Source organism: Paramacrobiotus metropolitanus, unplaced genomic scaffold (genome assembly GCF_019649055.1).
Source record: "Paramacrobiotus metropolitanus isolate TYO unplaced genomic scaffold, Prichtersi_v1.0 Parri_scaffold0000059, whole genome shotgun sequence".
NCBI classification, from domain to species: domain Eukaryota; kingdom Metazoa; phylum Tardigrada; class Eutardigrada; order Parachela; family Macrobiotidae; genus Paramacrobiotus; species Paramacrobiotus metropolitanus.
Genome location: NW_026570279.1, coordinates 451,517 through 473,412, shown reverse-complemented (window position 1 = coordinate 473,412; position 21,896 = coordinate 451,517). Strand labels below are relative to the sequence as shown.

The window sequence follows — 21,896 nt, the reverse complement described above, 5'->3', positions numbered from 1 at the left end:
GCAGAATCCTACGGTACGTTCGCGCAAGGAATTCGTTCCAGCGTGTAAGTGCCAAATGCCGGAATGAATCCTATTCGCAGGTAAAGGTTTCCTATCATCGTGGTGGTGTTTTATGAGTTATACAAAGTTATATAAACATGTACTGTTCTGATGACAATAACTCCTACGATTGCCAATATTAGTTAGATTTCTTTAAATTTACTAAAATCTCCTTAAAGCCCGTCGATTAATTTCCTGTCCGCTGGAGGCGCGAACCGGTGCATAGCTCATAGGATGACTAAATTCTGCCTGCTTCACATTGAATGCCATAGCGGTAGCCGGTAGGAAGCCCGCGCCATTTACGCTGCAGCCTTCAGCGCAAAGCGGGTAAAATTTGGTTGGAATTTCGTTTGTTTTCGTTGATTAACGCATTTGTTCGCTTTTCTTGGAATTCAGAGTCTAGTACTTTTTTACGACTAGTTTTATTTTACCCAGCGTTGTCCGCTTTTCAAAGTTCAGAAATTATCTTTACTGCTTGAAGGAATTTGAGTAGCTCTCATCATTCGGTGCATGTATGTACACGATGGATTTCCCTTAAGAAAGCGGGTCTCATTTTGTTTGCAACTCTTTTGACTTTAGCGCAAAGTCAAAATATTAAAACTTTAGAAAAGTAAATAACAAACAAAAGAAGTAAAAGGTAACAACGTTAATTACTTCGCGGGCCTTTACATGACGTGAGAAGCGACAATATCCTTTTTAGGTGTTTGTCCTTACTGCAGTATAATGCGTCATTTGTGCGGTCCATACCACGAACTCAACCTTCTAGCCACCCAGGTACATTTCTTCAACAATGGAACTTTTTGCATCTGAGCTTGTTCTAATGATTGTTAGAAACTTATGTTCCTACGACAAGAGACTATGGAATTGTATGTGCAATAAATTTATTGAAAATGGCTGGAATAATATTTACACGAAGTTGATTAACAGCATCGACAAACTGGGAAACATGACAGCTTTCGCGCGAAACAGACCTTCAAAAAGCTGGCATGTTTCCTAGTTTGTTGAGAGGATTTTTAGCAGGTTTTTAGCAGCATCCGATCACCTCCCAGGAGTTGTGGATATCATGAATTTGGTCAGAGCAGCGTATTACGCCAAAGAAGTCGTTAAGCACGATAGTACAGGTGTATTGTGGTGCTGAGCGCCTGCTGTGGCGGAGCCGCTTATCGCGTAACATGCCTGCTGAGATGCTCCGGTTATTTTTCGTTGGCAAACTTGTCGCCCAAGAAGAGAAACGGAGGCCTACATCCGATTGCAGTAGTAGTAAGACTGCGTCGTCTAGCAAATAACATGATACAGTAGCAAACTGGTGACTTGATTGCGCAGCTTTTGCATTGCGGCCTCAGCAGCTTAGTTCCAACGCTCACGACAATGCTGACGCTACGATGCAACTATCAGAGATTTTGTGGAAACATTGAGAGCTGTGCCGGTGGCAGTCTTCCAAGCCAATTTCAGGAATGTTTCACTATTGTCCCCAGAGCGCCCTTACAGTTACAACTCGCCGACAGGTCGCTATTGTCGTTAACCTAAAGAGCGTCACGAAGCTCGAAAAAAAGCCCATAGTATCAAAAATGAAAATGTATGGTATATACGCAGCGCGACACACGAATTCGCTGAATGCTGATAGATAGCAAATTGCATTGACCATTCTAGTATTACCTTACTCCAGCGGCTACTCTCTGCCGCAGTCTTATCCCGGTTTGGGACGGTTTATGTGTTTTTGGGGTAAAAAAGATGTTTGACATAAACAGTGCCGTTGGCGGGAAGGCTAGCGGGGATAACGATGGGACCCGGCTACCGCACCAATACTCATGATAACAATTCCGCACACGCTAAACAGAGCCACTTATTAGGCTATTCCGATGAAGAAGACAGAACGAAGTAAGAAAGGAAAGAGTGATCAACATTCGCGAATAGTTTCAACAATCTGCCTAAATTAAAAAATGGTTCAGTTACATACATCTCAACATCCTATTTATCGCATTCTGCACACTAGGCAAACTGGAGTGATATATGAGCGGATTGAATACGCAGCTCATATACTGCAGTAGGGTCATGACCGAATGGATGTTGTCATCCCAATAATTTGCGTATTCACCCAGGAGGTAGTAGATCATGGGTGGTAGAAAGCATACCACGTCACAAAGTGTCAGTAATGAGAAGAGCTTGAAGACTTTGGCCTCTTCGGGAGTTCGTAGGCTGTGCCGGGCATTTGGTACATTATCTTGAGGCATGACTACCCCATCGTTGCGCGGTCGCGCTCCGCTATCTAAATTAAAGTTAATGTAGACGTTTCGGCCTCCATCTAGAAAAATGTGTCAGATTTGACGCAACTACATAGGTAAGTATTAATTTACCGATTCTATTTCGCTTCGGTCGCCGCATAATTTTATTAGCGATGAAAATGTAGCTGCAAAACACGAAAATCACCGGAAAATCGTAACCGAGATAGTCCTCCACGAGCGTGTAGTATGGTTGTGCTTCAAAATTAGTAGAACAGGGCAGAGTTTCTCTCCTATACCAACAAGCGTCCATAATCATCATAGGGCTGACCAAAGCAATAATGAACAACCATGTTGCAGCACAGCAACTTGTTGTCCACCGCACCGATCGGTGGTTCCTGTGATAAACCGGGGCACACAACGATATGAGTCGGTCGAGGCTGACCAGCGTCACAGTATAACCAGAGCCCACTAGGAAGTGCGCGTTGAAGAAAATGTAATACGGACAGTACGCAACGCTCGACAAAGGGAACACTGTAAACCAGATATAACCTGACATACCGAAACTAGCCAACCCGAGATCACATAACGAAATATTGAGAAGATAATATGTAAAGGGTGTTCGGACAGCGGGATACCGAATAAACACCACGATAAAGAGAAGATTATATGCAATAGTCGTAGCGCAAATCAGACTCACACTGACAGCCAGTGCGATGGCTGTCGTATCGAGCTTGCTGCTGGTACTTCCAGCGTAAACGGAAACATTGGTGGATAGATTATCAAGCGAAATGTTCAGTTTCATGTTACAAAATTAAACGAGCAAAGTTGTTATTTCCAAATGGAGGCAATCCGTAATATTTTGGAAATTAATGCGAACACATTCAGTCGGAATTTATGTCAAAGCCGTAACTTTGTGATGAATATAATCTTGCAGCCAGTAACAAAATCACATAATATTGTGGCGGCTGGCAGATTGCTCTTGGATTAAAGAAAGCGCAGTATTATCGGTTGCATCGAAGGAGTACTGTAAGTCATCGTTTATTTTTCAGCTGGGACAAGTGGGATCCGGTGAAACTGTTCATGAAAAATTTAGTTATTGCAGCAACACGTATTTGCGCTTTCCTGTGCTGGCAGCATGCTTTAGCTCTCTCTCAGCGTGTGCGGTGTTTCTTCCTTCTGCATCAGCTGGTTTATTGCCGTTAATAATTTCTCAGTACTTCCGCTCGTCGGATGTAAAGAGCTTTCTTCCTCGATAGCTAATGCTTTTTCCAAGTAATTGGGAATGCGTTCTAGAAATCCTCACGAAGTATATAATTTATGGGGTCGACATAAGTACAGTAATCCTCGACCGTGTATGCTTATACCGTAAAAAATTGATATACACCTCGACTGTAAATGAGTTTTTTGTTACACCATAATATTACTAAACCTTAAGGTATTCCATCGACTGGCGTGACGTCACGCTATGTGACACGCATGTGCAACGCAGTGCGCAACCCCTGCGGGTTCTGTGTTTTTCAAAACTTTCAAATTAGTACAATACGTTCTTACTATGGCTCAAAAAATGCAGAAAAAAAATCTAAGTTTGTAAACTAAAACTGACAAGTGAAACGTTGTCCAGCAAACGAAAACTATATGATTTTCGTTAGCATAGAGGTCTATGAGGTGGTTTGCCAGTCCAGAGTCCTCCATGCTAAACGAAAACCCTTGGTTCTTGATCTGTGATCAAACGATCTGTGACCACAACCTGATCAGTCAACCAAAACGAAACAATTAAAATTTAACCAATCAATGAAAACGGTCAAACAATTCCGATTTGATCAAAACAAGTGCTCTTTGTTTAGCGTAGAAGGCTAAGGCAGACTGCCTCATAGACCTCTATAGTAAACAAGAATTGCGTTAATCGTAAATTTTTCGTTTGTATAGCAGCTTTTCGCTTACCAACTTTCATTTTCCAAACTTCAAATTTTTTCCGCATTTTTTGAGCCATAGCACGAAGGGATTGTACAAATTTGAAAGTTTAGAGAGAGACAAAACCCGCAGGGGTTTCCCACTGCGTCTCACTGTGCGTGTTCTCTACCATGACGTCATCGTACAAGGTGCATGCTCGATTGAATACCTGTTAGTTTAGTAATATTATGGTTACACTTATGATACCGGAGTGTGTTCAGTCTAAAGTGGAGTATTGTTACGCTTATAAATGCGTTGGGTTGCATGAATACCGGACGTAGCGCAATGTAAGCATAAGCAACATGACATGAAAGGTCAACCACATTTTTATAGGCACTTCCGGGTATCTGTATAAGCGGAACTAAGAAAGTGATCTAGACTTGAAAATCCAACATACTGAAATGCTCTACTGGCAAAAAAGCCTTAAATACCAAAACGATATTAGGACGATGATCTAACTATGACATCAGTCAGTACACTCATCCCATTAAGAGCTCATTAAGAAACCATTAAGCAGCACTTAGCATAAAAGACGCACTTACATTCATCATTAAGATGACATATTCCACGTTAACAGTTTACATAACCTGTATGATATCAGAATTATGTCATTATGCGCTCATCGTTACACAACTTCCGCATGGTACGTAACAGTACTGTTCAGTATTGTGTATGTATCCTTTGACGCTTTCTGCTCTCTAAAGAATGCAAAAGAAGTAAAAAAGGTCTTTAATTAAAGAAGTAGGCTGGTTGTACCTAGCAAAAAAATGCAAGTATATGCCGCCTATAACCGGTAAAGGAAAATGTTTTTTTTCGCTCTGTCCGAGTACAAAGCGGTTCTACAGTACACATTGTTTTCTGACATTTGACGGCCAAATAATTTCTGTGCAGTGCCGCGAAAATATGTGCAGTTATGGAACTTATGGATGAAATAAAACTGGCAAACTCTAGTGTTTAGTTTAAATTTTAAAATGGCAGAGCGGCAACGACGAATAATACTCAGATTGATGCGGAAAACATTCGGTGCATGCATCAATATTGCACAAAGTTGCTCCATCGGTGATGTAGGAATCTTTACTGATGCTAAGCTGTTAACTGGGAAACCGGTTAGAATTTTCCCGCATTATATAATAACACCAGAACTTCTGGTGTTATTTGTATAATCCAGAGCATTTGCCAATAATTTCTGGTCCAGAAGTTATTGGCAAATGCTCTGGATCATTGTGCCACGACTAACGGCTGCAGGGCAGCTCTTGAAAATTCTTCCAAATATTCATCGCTTACATTTGTTGTTGTTTTTATAAACTCAGAATATTTGCAAGTATTGTGAGCAGTAATTTGCGATGTTGCAAGAAGACTGCAATGCAACCTTGCTTTAGCTCTTTGCATACCAAATCGTTACGTCCACGGAAACAACGGAACAGGGTTCAAAAGAACGTATTCAGTCTTTTGTAGACATTTAATATAAGTACAAAACTACGCGCCCATGCTGCATCATTTGTTTCAATTCAACAGAAAATAAACGATATCGTCATTATTCAAACTAATTATTGTAAACTTTTACACCACTGAAAATTAAAACTCACATTAAACAGAGGAGGCTAGATATAATATTCCGGTGTCTCTAAGCTTGTCATTACAAGCTTAATGGCCACTGAGCGAGTAAAAATGGGCAATGACAATAACGGACATGAATACAGAAACAAAAAAGCAAAAACTCAGCATTAACAATATTGACAATTACCATGCATAGTACGTACAATTGAATACTAACTAATTACATAGAATACTACTAGATACTGGTTTGTGGAGTCAAGTACCACAGTTGACCAAGGAGTTCCAAGTGTCATAGCGCTGCTTCAGTCTTTCATACATCCATCAAGAGCCGCGAACGTGACATTGCTCAAAGTGGCTATGTCCAACTGTCGGAGATCCATAGTATCCCACCGCGGCACATTATCGTCCTTGTCAAGACTGTTGTACCTAATACACAAAAGTTCATTACGACAATAAATGCTGTATGCATAAAATTCAATGAAATAAGCATCTAAAAGTAATAAGAAAGAAAATTAAATGTTGGATAAAAAGAAGTGGAATTTTGATTACCGGTAACGGTAACCACTGTGGTATAGCTGATACGTCAATGCCACTTACAATTTCAGGAAACTTCGAATGCCCGTCCACTGATCCGGATAAAACAAAGTCCGCACCCAGCGCCTATCAGCCTATGCATAGCGACGACCTTCTCATACACACGTTGACTAACTGCCGGGCAATTGTCGTATGCTGCTGCCAAGAAAACTCAGCACTGCTCGGCGGTCGTTTACGTTCTGCGGAAGCGCAAAACTGGGATGATGATTTCCTTCCGACCTGTAAAATCCTCGCGCTCAAATCCAATCTTGTGTTTGGATGAAGCCGACCTAGCATCGCGGTACAGCAGCCGCGGCGCTGATCCGGTGATGGCATCCGATGCGGTGAAGTTGATCAGCACCAACTGATCACACACCGACAGGATCGACGTCAAGATGTAGCACTGGAAATGGCCGCTGCGGCGATTGCGGCTTATGGCCAAGAAGGACGAATCCGGCATCCTGACATCATCATGGCCGTTCTTCACAGCGATTAACGACAGATGCGCGTTAAAAGCGGTTAAGACCGCGTGAATCGCCGACATATCTGTACGCACGGAGAGATCACACGGATTGTGAACATGAGTGCGGTCTTCCGTTAGCATCAGCGCATAAGTGTGATTGGAGAGGATGCGCGTCAGCATGCTTACCAGCCTATACATCAGGTACTCGCAATGTTCGTCTACCAGCTCCGGTTGTGTGGTTGTTTGGGTTGTGTGGTTGTTTCTCGCAGGTAGAGCAGAGATCAAAGATAATGTGCCGGTTGTCCACGTTCTGACGGTAAAGAAGTCTCCATAGCGCGCAAACTCTGCAGTTAAACAGGAACACAAGCTTAACAACACTTACAAATTGTGAGTTACAATTATGGTGCTTCACCATCGGGAAAACGTGCAAAAATTTTCATTTGCAAAATTTTTTTAAACAATTCTGAAAGCAACAAGTTTTCCAAAACTAAAACTAGACATGCGCACTACATTTACATTTTTACATATTAAGACATACATTGGTACACACATAAACCCATACATTTTTCGAATTTTAAAATAATTTTAAACAATTTTGAAATTCATTTTAAAATTTGAAAAAAATGTTGCAACTTTGGTTCGATGAAAAAACGATCTGTATACTAATGTACATTTGTACATCTACGTGCAAAATTTGAGTAATATCGATATAATCTGACTTTCATCATTCGGTACAGCTGAATGAATTTAAACTTTTTTGAATTTTGATTCATCCATAACTTTCCAGCCGGTTGTTATGCGCGCAAACGGCGCGGGTTTCATGCCTACGTGTACAAATCTTTTGGCTACAAGATGCCGTAAAGCAATGCAAAAAAGTATTTGGGATTGCGCGACAGCGTAAGTTCCCGTAAAAGTACACGAGTCTGGCTCTATATACCGGATGTGCTAACGTGTTCAAACAAACAGATTTTAAATGTTCGGTGAAACGGGAGAGTTATTAAGGACATCTGGCCGCACTTGTGAGCTGGCGTTCAGAATAACTTGTCCTTGTTCCGATTATGCAAAATGGGGTGTGTCACAGTATTTCAATGCTCTTGCTGAATCGAGCGGGAAGTGTAATATAAGAAGATTTTGTGAATGGCGTCGCAGTTTTGAAACGCATTCTCGCGGCAGGTTTTTGCATCACTGAATTTTGTACCTAAAGCCTTCGGAAAAAAAAGTAGTTATCAATAAAGTAATTTTAAAATAAATTAATTTGGGTGGCTCCCTAGATATGGCACACCAGACCCTGTACTTTTGATACAGAGCACACACTTTATCCAGCTACCTGATTATCTGGAACTGCGAATCCAGATCAAGATGGAGCAGTATGAAAGTCACGCTGGGATGCGGAAGATCATTGACGGACATCTTAGGCATCGCAGAGGTGGCTACGAAACTGAACGGCAGACCGCGGGAAGTCTTAAATACTGCCGGATAATGACAGCATCTTTGCTCAGATCTGAAACGTTTACACTGACCATCGTGGCGAACTTTCCATGAAACCCTGTCGATGAAAAAATTTCCGGTCGTAAGGCAGCAATCGCAAGCATCCTTCAGCGAGATGTCACTCCAAAAGAGGCTGTGGTTGTCCTCATGTATTTCGGCGCAGACGAATGTAATCGTATGGGATCCCAAACGGGAAAACAGGCGACACCCGACATCGACGTAGTAACGCCTCCCCCCCCCGTTCCGATGGTGTATACACACACCACCTACTAGGTACGAGCAGTCGAAAGTCTACCTGTTTTCCCAGGACGAACTTTTTAAACTGGGTGTGTGCATTCCATCGTCCGTCGCCGGGGCGCAGCGCCAGCGCTAATATGCATGTACGAGCCAGAAATCTTGGTAGAAAATCCACATTCGGCAACAAATGGGCTCTGGAGAATTCAATGACAAGTTTCTTGTACAAAAACCCAGTCGTTCGCCCGAAAAAATTTCCACCATCGCCAGGCACCGGCGGCAGCTTTGCAGCGATATGATTCCGCAACACGGTGACGCAGGCCGGGGACGTTGGATTCATTCCGGGAGGATTGTGATCATTCAGGTACAGTGTAGAACACACGTTTTTATCCTCAATAACGATGCCTTTGCGAAAACCCATTGGTTCAACATCAGTTTGCCGCACTGCAACGTACACAATGGATCCCCTGTGAGATTCCTCGGTGGACTGAAGAAAGTGATGTGGCCAGACAGTGCTGGAATGAATCCATTGAGCACTAACTGTCCTGGCATCAATGTCCACCAAGAAGTGTTCGCCGTCAATATCCGGAACGTATCCCAGCCACCATTGTCGGTTGCGCAGTACCAGCACTGTATTCCCGTAGTTCAACTCGCGCGCACGAGTAAACAGCTTCCGGAAATACAATGATGTCGCGTTCATGCTATCGGTGGCTTGACCACCCTAATTAATAACACAGGAATCAAAGTCGTAAAGAACCGTGACTTTGTTCGTGATCACACCGTATCCTCAGTGCGCTTTAACTAGAAAAAGTAGGTAGGTAAGTGAAAATTTTTGGAATGTAAATGCAGCAGTGAGCATGCAGTTCGCTTCGGTTCTGCGCATCGCGCATTCATGATTCTCTTCCTCCTGCAGACTACTGTATGCCCAGGGATGCACAACTTGTGTCCTAGCAAACGCGGCCGGCCCACCAGCAGTGGTGCTAATACTATCCAAGCACTGCATGCTGAGTAACGTTCTTCCCGTAATTCCCGTTACTATAACAAGTACAGTTGAAGAAATCTATAGCGTCCACATTACTTACATGGAAATGTATACAGTAAATCTTTTAGAAATCTGGTACTCTCCTCACGGGAACGGTTGCTTGTATTTCTCAATATTTGTCTATTCTAATGTAGTCTTTTAATACTTTCAAACCCGATATGGCTTTTCTAACTCGCAAAAGCTATCAACGATTAAAAACTCCAGCTTCTGTACGACAGCGAATTCTGTTTATGTTCTTTGGCTGCTAAAAGATTCCCAGAAAGATAAAAATTCTAGTTTTATACAGATAACTTATTCAACATTGCTTTTATCATTTTGAAGTTTGACTACCGCTTGGCGACTTTTTCAGTGCTGGAGAAACGGCAACTAAAGCCGGATAGCAGATGGCGGGCTAACCATGAATCAAATTCAGAATCCACAAAATGGGCAAACAGAAATCTGAAGAGCATCGACATCCATGGCATGTGACTTGGTTGAAATACGGAAAGTAACTTAATCACCAGGGAGAGTAGCTAAACACCAAACACAATGATTTTCGCTAAGGTCACTTTGTCGATGTCTCAGATCTAAATTTTAAACACAAAACGTATTGGGCCGACAATGTGGACCGTGTTGGCAGTATGAAGAGGTAACCGATAAATGATGCAGTCATTTATTATTTGGTTTTGCGCATGCTAATAATCCACATAAGCGGATCGAAAAGGATCTGCAGCGTATACAGCATATGGCAGTACTGAACCGTCGTGAACATCGTCCACGAGATGGTCGTATCGATCATCCATTGATAGAAATATGAAATATCCAGCGGCAACCAGCAGACAATTACACTAATCGTGGTTAGCGTTAAAATCAAGAACGGGCGCACAGCGTTACGCTTTACCGGCTTCGTTAGCTTCACTCGTTCCGTTGTCTTCATCGATACGCTGAGACTATCCGGCGCGCGTTCGACCTTCTTCTTCGCCTGAAAGCGTTTGATAACCAAATACGGATACACACCGATAATCAGAAACAACGGGGCAAATCGGCTGAGAAAGCTGTCGATCTTCGTTAAGGTCAACAAAGTCATTACAGGATCGCTCGTGCAGAATCTCGCTCCGTCTGGTTTCGATTGGTACGGAAGCGGTTTCATAACCAAAACCTGTGGCATTTTTATCAAATGGCTAGCGATAACTATAGCGCAGCAGATAAGAGTCGCCGTCTTTTTGGTGTGATGGACGCGGTAGTTCTGCGGAAATCGCACCGCCCAAAATCGGTTTAACGCGATCAGTAGGTGATACATGACCGGTAGAACGCTGACTACGAAATGGAAATATGTGAATACCAGACAAAGCGGCATTCCAAATGTGGTGATTTCCACGTCGTATAGTTCGCTGATGAAGATGAACGGTGTCGCACCGGCCAGATAAATCGTATTGGCGAGGTATAGAAATAAGAGATAGATTGTGAAGCGGCTGATGTACGAAGGCCGGGTGACGAAAACGATAACGATGGCCAAGTTGAACAGAAACGAGGATACGGCGATTAGCAATCGCACTCCCATGAGCAGCGAAAAGTGACTGTATTTTGGCGGCCATATTAAATTGACGGTTGAATTTGTCGAGGCGTTGGCAGTTGCGTTGAAAGTCATCAACATTGTGAATGCTAAATTTAAATTTATGAAAATTGGAGCGAAAGGTTTCTGTAACACATGTCACCGTGACATGTGTTGAGAGAAGAGCCACCGAAGCACACCTCGACGAGCGTACAAGAAAATTCTTTTTCTTTATCGGCATCGTTAGTAAGAAATCATGTATGTACACATTTCTTTCTGTCTTTCTTGGCGTAATTAGACGTTAACAGGATGTTTCGATTTCCTATAGGGAAGTGAATAGGAGAAAAAGAAACGGTATCAGATTATGAAGGTAATTCTACCGCTGCCGAGATCAGTGGATATGAGGTCACATTGCGTGCTTTGCAGCGAGAAACTACATGATAATTGGCGTCATGTGGATGCGATCAGATGTTATTATTTCATTAATTTCAGCGTCGACCAATTACAGCATTCCCTTGAATTCGTGGAACTACAATCTTTGTGGAATCAATACCTTATATCACTTAACGACCCTGACGGATGTTATTCTGATAGTAGTTAGCCGGCGTAAATTCCAAGGGATTTAATACAAAGTTGGGGAAAAATGGATAATGCAAGCGAAATGACTTGAAAGACATTGTAACCCAAACCATCAAGCATCGCATAAAGAGTAGTGCTTATCCATTGATTATTACGAAATACCCATCACCCTACCAAACTTTCGTAATGTAAAAATTAAAGGTGTTCAGAATTATGCGGACATTTACAGCGTTACAGTTACGGGCGTCGAAGAGCAACACAAAGCGTTAAGCTCTAAAAAAAATACATCGAACAGCCCAGAATATATACAGTAGATTTATAGAAATCCTTTCAGTCTGATTCTACGGAAAAAAAATGTTTGAGACTGCAAAAATGCTTGGCTAACAAAGGATGCTGCACGCAACATCTCCAAAACTAATGGTGATGTAACTGTCACCATGCGGAATTTCCGCGCGAATCGGTAGTTGTGATACGAGGTATTTATCCGTCCACGTTACTGCGGATATTCACGGTTAAAGGTGCCGGGAAATTCTCGAACCCCAACGTATTACTGGCCACCGTGATGAGATCCGTACCGAAAACATACAAACGGCAGTACAACCGCACCAAACCCATTCCGCTAAAGGATATGCCCAGTACGCTCGCTATAGCCGTCCATGAATATCCGCTACACACTACCAGCAACGCAGCATTTTCGGTGAAATGCAGGGCACAGTATAACCAAGGAAAGTACTTTTTCCGACCTAAACCGCCGTTGTCCATTTCGTCCACATAGTCGAACAAATACATAAACGGCACGATGACGTAGCGCACCAATGCACCCATAATCCGACTGACACCACGGACCCGGATGCCACGGGTGTCGCACAGCGTCCAGCTCAAAACGTGACCCAATTCGAAGACACGCACACAAACGCTCATCGTAATAAAATGACCGCATAACACGGCCCCAGCGATTCCAGGGAAATACCGTACACTAACCGCAATAGTGAAGCAGCGCGCGGAGAGGATGAACAATCGGCCAAAAAAGTGTAGGAACGGGCCGAGCAAACATTGTGCCGGAAGGCAGAAGCGGATGGCCGGATTACGGAGGAGCTTGCGGCGGATGTTGACGGCACCGTGGAGCAGAACGATGCCAGCCGTGGCGGAAATGAGTGAGAAGACAATGGAACAGATTTGGGTGACTTGCAGCACGCTCCAATGGAAAGGCGACCCAAAGGTCAAAACAATGTAGATCTGCAGCACCAACTGCGGCAGCGATTCGAGGCAGGATTCCAGGAAGCGGAGACGAGCGGTGATGGAGAGCTGGCTGGCCCAAAATCGGTAGGAGGACGCCGATTCTGAATAAGGGCTGTAGCGGAGGTAGTCCACATATCTGCAGAGTTGATTCAACGTATTGCAATAGTGTCCTAAGATTTTCGTTCTTCAGGTTACTTAGCCTTCTGCTACGATTTAAAAAGTTTGTGGCCTACCGCACAACGGGGCCCAGTTGCAAAAGATGTAGAAAGAAATATAATAGACCACGCGGTCGGTAGAACACCGAACATCCTGCGAGGAATGGCTGGTAAGGATGGTTAGCAGATGAATGATGCTGTCACTGTCAAGACTACCTTCGGTTTTCAAGATAAAGTACGTTCGACAGATATCTGGCTGGTGGCCGCGTATCATATCCTTGAATGCGTAGATGGGCTTGTACCACATGAGCCCGATAAAGGCGATGAATAGCTGCGGTACGAGAATAAAGGCCAAGGTCAAGCAGGCCCAGACGATGTGGCCATCAAGAAAGTATGTCACAACCAGGTACCTACCAGACGGCATCGTTATGTCATAAAAAACACGAATGACAGCATAATGCGCGACTGACCAATCGCTGCCGATGTCCAGTAGGTACGTGACCAATCCCCACACCGCTCCCAGAATGTTTCCGTTCCTGCAAATGCGCGTAGCACGTAAAATTGCACATGTGGTTATACGTAATACAGTTTAGTACTACTGCCTACTCGTACTATATGACTAATGGGCGTTTCCGTAGTTTTATTAAACATATACGACATTACGGACGTAGCTAGAGTTATAGTAAAATATCCCTAAAACCATTCCTAAACCGATAACGAAGGTAATTCCTGGCAAAGCTAAGCTTAGAGAAATGACGAATTACGAAAAGCTTTGCCATGAAATTTTACCCATAAGCTAGCAAAACAGGACAGCAACAAAGTTTTGGTGAAACCTTCGAGCGAATATTTTACTGTTTTTTGCATTCTGGACACTTACACAATATGCCTCCGCCCCTCGGGCAACTGAAGTACGGAATTCACTCCGCTGTTTCACATCAGAAACTTTTTGAAAATAGATGAAATGACAATTACTGCCATTATACAAATTTATACACAAAATTTATGAAATTCATTAAATTATGACATAATTTGATAGACTTTCATAAAGTTTGTAATGTGGAACATTGCATTGTAATGTAACAAGGCGGATGATTTCATGTCTAAACAGTAACCGATATGCAAAAACATTATTTCAGTGCATTGTCTGGAATGCGAGAAGTACCGAAGTAAAGAACCTGTGTCCTCTGGACCGGGACAGTGACCAGTCTATAAAAATGTAAGTACACATACAGATAACTGCCCAAGTAAATAAATGTTGGGAAGCAATCATGGTTTGAGAAAATTAGATGAAAACAGCACATGTACAGTATGTACCGCTTGTACTGGGAACTGGGATTGCCAACATCACCCACTGGCAGTTGTCGGCCGATGACTGGTAGTTGTATGGTCAGCAGGTGTTCCACCCAGAGAACCGACATTTCCACATCCTCTGACCCCTGGTTAACAGGCTGGGCATAACCAAGGCTCGCTATATCCTGGCCCGCATGGTGAGCACTGACCGCGGCCATATGGTAAAACCTTTTCACGCTCGGTCAGTTGCAACCAAGCGTAACAACTAGGGTGCTATATGATAATACCTAAATAGGAACGCTTTGATTATAAGCAAGACTTAAGTTACTATTTTAGCGGCTTTTAGTTTCATTCTGTGCATTTATGCAAAATCGTATGCCGTGCATGCTCGCCCTGCTGGCACACGTACGCTATGCGAATGATCGATCACGAACGCGTTAGAAAGTATGCTCCCCGCCGTGCACAGATTCCACGCACTCTCCACAAGCATGTATGTAGGAAAACCCAACGTAGCAATAAATAAACAAGTTATTTATTGCAACATGCACACGATATTGCCGTTTATTACTCGTATTTTCTCATACAAATACGCCGGTCGAACGTTGCGTGTCACCTGTTGTATGCCGAATGTATAATAAACAATGTACTGGAAAATGGAAATCAGCTGTTTATGTGACGCTTGGTAAAGGGGATGTTTATAGGATGGCGCCTGCTCATGGTCTGGTACCACAGACAAGAATCTCCCTGATCCTCCTGAGACAAACACAGCAAACTTGCTAAGCATATCCACTCCACTCAACCATCTTGGGCCGTCTCGGCCAGCCCAAGTTTGCGCCAAATGAAATCATTTACAGAAATTACAGTATACAGCGATCTCTGTAAGTGATGTAAATGATGAGTTGTCCTGTTATTTCATTCTACAGAATCCAGTGACATTACAACTGTTATGGGGTGTAGTTGTTGTACGCGTGCAACTTCCGGCGCTTCTGCTTTTCATAAAATCTTTTTGTATGTTAAATGTCTCCTTGTTAAATTACGTTAACGAATCGATCGATGTTCAGGATACTTGGTTATTTCTTCTAACAAACTGAAGCATTTGCGAGTCACTACTATCGGCAAAGGAAGAAGAATTTTTCGTGTTTTTTCGTGATCATACCCAATAGCGAGAATAAACAGGCGGTAATCAATAGTAAATCGACATTCATGTTAATTTTGGAAGAAGTAACAAAGGATACGAAAGTCTCTACGTTTCAAGTATCCCAAGGAAATAGTAGCATTGAACATACATTAAACAGTAACCATAAAGCACTAAAGGCAGATACTGTGACACATACTTGACAGTTCAAAACATGTGTGTTCTCTCACAAGTTTGGAAAAACAGCCGTGACAGTTAATAAATAACCTTGTTACCGCAGCGCTGTGTCACGGCATGATATAAAAGGCCGAAAGCCGCAAATTGCATAGTTATGTTAAGTTTAATAAGTGGAATTCGCATCAGTACGAGAGTGCTTAGCTCTATGAAGGTCTTTGTTGGATTCGTTTTTCATAATGAATGTTCTGAAACAACAATGGACATGTCTGCTGCTTCTGTGCTTCCTTGTAAGTATGTACAGGGCATGTTCTTTTAAGGCTGACACTTATAACATAAAATAATGCTTTTTAGTTCGTTAACGCAAATCCCGATACGGACAACACCAAGCCAGAAATCAACATTCCGGTTTGTACGGGAAAATATTGTCAATCTGTCACGTACCTGTAGTTTTGTTAATGCACAAGCTTTGCTGTAACGACATAATATTATTGTTATTATTCCGCAGTGGTCGGGAAGGGTACATAAACGATGGGCCTATCCGTCTCCTACCTGTCCGGCCGCTTTATGTGGCATCTTCCGGGCGTCCGGCCTACGAGAAATGGATTTATCGTCTGCTTCCAGCATACGATAATTGGTGAATTTATGCTATTTACTGTACAGTATTCCCACACTGCTTTTTGTTTTCTTAAGTTTATTCAACTGGTACCAGTTCCAAAATTCCCTCACTTAACAGCTTTTAGAACGATTCACGACTAACCAATGAAGGGTTATCCGAGTTTCGGCTTACCTTTGTGTCAAGGGTCTGAATACCGTATCTGTACATTGTTGAGAGAAGTGCGTGTAAAACAAAATGCATTTGTTTTCTACTGAAAACAAAATACGCATTTGTATCTCAAAGATAAATTTAAATGCATCTTGCTCTACAGCTGTACAGGTATAGTAAACACACGCGTACACGCATTTAACGATTTTATACAAAATACATATATAAGGGGCGAAAGTAAACGCGTTCCACCGTTCCCCCGTACTGCTGCCGTCGCCCGCCTGGAGTGTGACGTTACGGCAGTACATGTGGTTAAATCTGGCGCGGTACATAAGCGCCATGTTCAGCCACAACGTCAAACTCCAGTCGGGTGACGGCAGCAGTACAGGGGAACGGTGGAACACATTTACTTTTGCCCCCTATATACACAGTCCGTACGAACCTTTGCAGAAACCGGTCTGATGCATTCAACAAGAATTGTTAATTTTGATATGTGGGTACATTACAAGCTCTTTTTATTATTTTATAATTTAACAGAGATTCCACTAAGTTATCGTAGACTTGTTAATGAAATGTTGCATGTTTTGCACATGTGTACCATACGCTCGGTCGTGCTGTTTATAATTACATTACTCAGAAATACTTGACAATGTGCTTATTTCAGATGGGGATTTCTGAATGAATATGTTCTTAGAAAGTAACTACATACATTAAATTGCATGCTTATGTTCGTCTAATCGCCTGATTAGTAGGGTAGTACTAATAACCTAAAAATGTCTCGGAGCAGTGTACGTTATCAAAGCCGACAACATTTTTTGGTCATAACGTCGAGTCATATATGTTTTGCAGTTTTCTTAGCAGTCGTACTCATGAAGGTCGCCGAACTGTTAGTCGATGTCGACACCGTGTCGTTGGTTTGGTGCACGGATGGCCTTTTGGGGTCTGCACGGGTGCTGGCTGCGTGTACGGCTAATTTATTTACTTTATATTTTCTGCTCCGAATCTTTTGGCAATTGCTACATCTACTGTGGCCTTTAAGTACTGTGTACATCTACAAGCACTACGAGGAGGGAACAAGCATCTTCGGTAGCGCGTTCGAATAGTCAAGACACTTTAACACTCGTGTGGCAGCAAATCTGACTTAACAGTCAACCGCGGAGGGCTGGCAATCCACGTTTAACTTGGCCACTGTCAATCAGGGCACCCATCCACGGTTGACGGTGAGGTGCACGCAGATGGGCAACATTCCAGGGGTGGCTGTTAAGTGAATCATGCTGTCGCACACTTGACGCACAGTTTTAACATTATAATTATTACAATAATAAAAAATTGATGGAAAGACGAGTTCACAATACGCTCGGTCATGACTAAATTATGTATATGTTAATAGTTTTGTTTCTAATGGGAATTTCTGAATGATTTTTTCCCTAGAAAGTAGCGACATTAAATTACGTGCTTATGTTCGTTTGAAGCATCATAATTAACGTCAAACCGGAGCGTTGCATGTTGTCGGAGACGACAACACGACTAGGCATGAGCCATGAATCATGAATGAACGAAGATTACTAGAATGTCAACCATTAGGAGTAGTAATTGTTTGTCCCGTGCTAAGACAAACCTCGTATTAAAATACTGTAGTACTAGCGTTTTTCCTCAAGGTCTGAAGAAGATCGGTCGTTAAAGGTGTCCACATGCATTGAATGAATGCACGTTTTTTCATTCAAATTTATCATTCAGCAGCAACTATGTATAGAAATTATCATGCATTGAATGAATTCACAGTATGTAGGAAACGAAAATCTGGATGACGATCACGTGAATTCATCCAAAAAATCAGTGAATGAAGAGGGAGGGGAAATCCTTCCTTTTCATTCATGAATGAAACTTTCTGGCCAATCACTATCGCTGCCTACCGCTACCGTGGGCGGGTGGATTGCCGATACACCGGGCGGGTGCCGTGCCAGTTGTTTCATGGCATGAAGTATATGTAGTCGACTATCGCCATTCAAAACCCCAAAACGAAACATTCATCGGCACGTTTCACTTCAGTTTTAAATCATAACATTTTGCTCTACTTCATGTGATTTGCTTCAAAGTTCAAACGTGCATTACGCCAATGAATGTGGACACCTTAAGGAAAAGATTTGATGTACAGGTAGCGGTTTCCGGATATGTAACTTGTTTCGCGGTACGCCTTCACTGAGTGTTTTGTAGTTCGAAGTCAAAGACTCTTTGTAAACTGCAGTTTACCACCACGTACGTGAACTCATCGTGATCGTTATGTATAGAAGTTAGACTTAATAATCTGAATGTACTCTGTACACACTGGTAACACTACAATTACTTGTACATCAGTGATCACGGTAAATGACTATGTACAGTAACTGACTGCATGAAATTTAGAGAAGATCTAAAGGCGCGAATAAAAAGGACTGTTGTTGAACTAGAGTCAGCGGGCTTAAAGCAAGTCGTTCAGACAAAATAGGTTTAGATAAAAATAACCACTTCCTTTATTACTGGCCTTTTTTGCCCCATGATACCATTGTTTATTTGGTAAAATCATGGCTTGGTGCCGGCTGCTTGGGTCGTACAAACCGTACTAACCAGACATGCAGCGTCGCAGTAATACTGACCACCATTTCGTTGGTTCGGCCTTTACATACTGTATGTTGTTACAGGTGCTACAGATGTGATATCGATTAAACTGTCGATCCTATCATGGCAGTAATTTCACGACTCAGAATATAATTTTCGTGCCAAACACCGAGATCATTCCGTCTGGCAGTTTTTCTTTACAAGCCGGATTTTCTCAAGAAGGAGGAAACGCTTGCCGTAGGCCCGTATCGCTTGCGTTGAAGTTACGCGGACGAAATCCCAGGTGATTTAATTTTCCTCGTCCCGAGAAAACCATGCCAGTCGTTCGTTACAGTCGCGTACTGACACAAACTGGAACCAATTTTCCCGTGTATAAAAGTGACGAGATGCCAATACCAGGAAGTAATCAATTCTGCTGACGTAAAAATGACACAAATACTGGCATTTTCAACATCTAGCAATTACCACTGAAGCGGGGCAAAGCAGAAAAATCGGCGGACGGCCTGCTTGCACATCCTGCATCCTTTCAGTATGAGAAGCTGGATTGCCGTTAAACTAGAAAAACATAAATAAACTTATCAAAGGAAAGCCGACTATATCATTCTTTGAAGTCTTTCGTCTCCCATAATTTCTTTAGAACAATTTTGCGCAATAAAGCAAAACACGGACGGGCTGTTTTTTGGCATACCAGATTTAGGGGTGTTGCTAGATAAACTTAAGCCTTAAAAAAACCTTAATATAAACTCCATAAAACCTTAACACATATGTTGTCAAGACTCGAGAGTGACAAAGCAGCAATACACTTTTCTGAGAAAATTGGAGGGACATTTTACAGGAGACAGATAATTGCTGATCCATGGAAAACGGAACTGCTTGCCGAGGCTTATTAATACTTTCTCTTCGTGCTGCGTTCTACCGGCCGGAGGGCGTGGGTGAGACAGGGTGAATACGTAGATTGAGCGACTTCCGTCAGGCAATTAGCGAACTCCCGCATGACACTACTAAACTTTGACGTACGGCTGCTATAGAACTGACACGAGACCTAACAAGCGTATAATGATGGCGACCCACACAGACTAGATTGCTTCGTTGCGTTGCCACTGAAACCAGTCACCCTTGGCCCACTAATTCCTCTGGTATAACTGCACATTTGAAAAGATTTTAGGTTTCAAACCTGAGTTTGCTCCCACAAAAAATGGCAGCATTTCTCAAGCCTAACCAGACCTTCAACGCTTCTGAAATTCCATCAAATATCAGTGCAACTTCAACTGCAGTACCGCACACATTAACGGCCACTGTTAGTGTCATATTCACCGCCACTGTTGCTTACAACATTCTGTTCATACTGTCGTTTATACGCACTCCGGCGCTGCGGACACCGTTTGCTTTCTATCTGCTGAATGTTTCCTTATGCGATCTGTGCTTGGCATTGTTCAGTATGACAGGCTTTATCTGGTTCACTGCCTTTCCAATGTCCAGTGGCAGTTACTGTCCATATTATAATTTTTTCAATGCCCACTTTCTTGTCGGGATTGGTTACACCGTGGTGTTGGTGAGCATTGACCGACTACTATCCGTATTCGCTCCGGTGTACCATCGAAGAATGCATTCGGTGCGGTGGACATCAATCAGCTGCATTATCATGTGGACCTTTGTCATTGCACTGGTGTCGCCCATGGTCATAATGGACGCTCTGCATTACGATACAATGACGCTACCGTGTTTCATTAATTACGATGCGCAACCGAGTTACACACTCGTCTTGGAATTTCTCGGTTTCGATACACCGCTGTTGTTTGTGCTAAGCAGTTACGTTGCTATCATGTTCAAAATGAATCGCCGGTCACACAGGAATCGAACTGGTAAATGAAGTAAAGCTTTAACTCTAACTGCGCAAAATAAAAAATCAAATTTGAGAAAAGACAGCCTGATGCAAAATCTTTTATCATATTTTTTCTACCCAATAAAGTAGCATTAAGTAAACTTTCGTTTGCGATTTGTTGCATTCTTGCCTTTATTTTCACTGTATCCTGCAAAACAATGAAAGGGTTCTGCAGTTTGTATTTATATAGCTTTACTATCTGTTTAGGTCCTCCACCGGAGCAGAGCATGGCCGAATTCTCCATTAAAAATTTTGCATCCACCTCAAGCACCCCAAGGAGGATGCAGAGGAAGGGATGCGCCGACGAGATAAAAAAATATCGATTATTCACTTTGCTAGTTCTCTGCGATCTGATTTGCTTCGTTCCGCCAACAATATACTATCTATCCGTGGAATTTGCCGATTACTGGAATGACACGTTGTACGCTGTAGCAACGTGTCTGCAGTACACAAGCTGCATGTTCAATCCGCTCATTTACCACTCCTCTCTTCCCGGTCTCCGAAAAGCAGTGAAGAATTTATTACACTGTAATTGATACAAGATAAAAATTTTCGTTTTGTTAAAACGACTTTGGAGAGCTGTTCTCTCGTAATATCTGCTGACGTTTCTGCATACAAGATTACTGTGCATCAGTTTTTGCAAATTCCCTGAAGTATTACCTTGTTGTCAAATTGACTGCGCTTTGTCAAATAGTAACAGTACCGAATAACATACGCTGTTTGGAGTGATCGATTTATACTTGGGCCATGGCTCACAACTTGAATTCTGAAATTACGATCGGAACGCAATGCTCCGTTTTAATGGATTTCAAGTTTTACATCCAATTAACATGAGCAGTGCTTCGTCACGTGCCTACGGCTGTACATTTGTGACAGACACAATAATTTGCTTTGCAATTATTGGATGCCACGCTACACCTGTTCCGGAAAAAGGGTCCGCAAATAAGGAGGATATAGGTGTACTAGTGTACCTGCTTCCAAG

General features: G+C 42.5%; 2 protein-coding genes across 2 annotated transcripts; one reads left to right on the top strand and one right to left on the bottom strand.

Moving 5' to 3' along the window:
- Positions 1–12,158: 12,158 nt before the first annotated feature.
- On the bottom strand, positions 12,159–14,580 carry LOC129593102 (XK-related protein 6-like). The gene is made up of 4 exons (XM_055489291.1): positions 14,387–14,580; positions 13,543–13,608; positions 13,219–13,482; positions 12,159–13,053 (listed from the first exon to the last, which is right to left on the bottom strand). The coding sequence occupies exons 1-4, from the start codon at positions 14,578–14,580 to the stop codon at positions 12,159–12,161; spliced, it is 1,419 nt and encodes a 472-aa protein (XP_055345266.1).
- A 5,647-nt stretch (positions 14,581–20,227) lies between these two features.
- Positions 20,228–21,450, top strand: LOC129593101 (C-C chemokine receptor type 1-like). Its single transcript, XM_055489290.1, has 2 exons — positions 20,228–20,894; positions 21,347–21,450. The coding sequence occupies exons 1-2, from the start codon at positions 20,228–20,230 to the stop codon at positions 21,448–21,450; spliced, it is 771 nt and encodes a 256-aa protein (XP_055345265.1).
- The last annotated feature ends 446 nt before the right edge of the window (positions 21,451–21,896 follow it).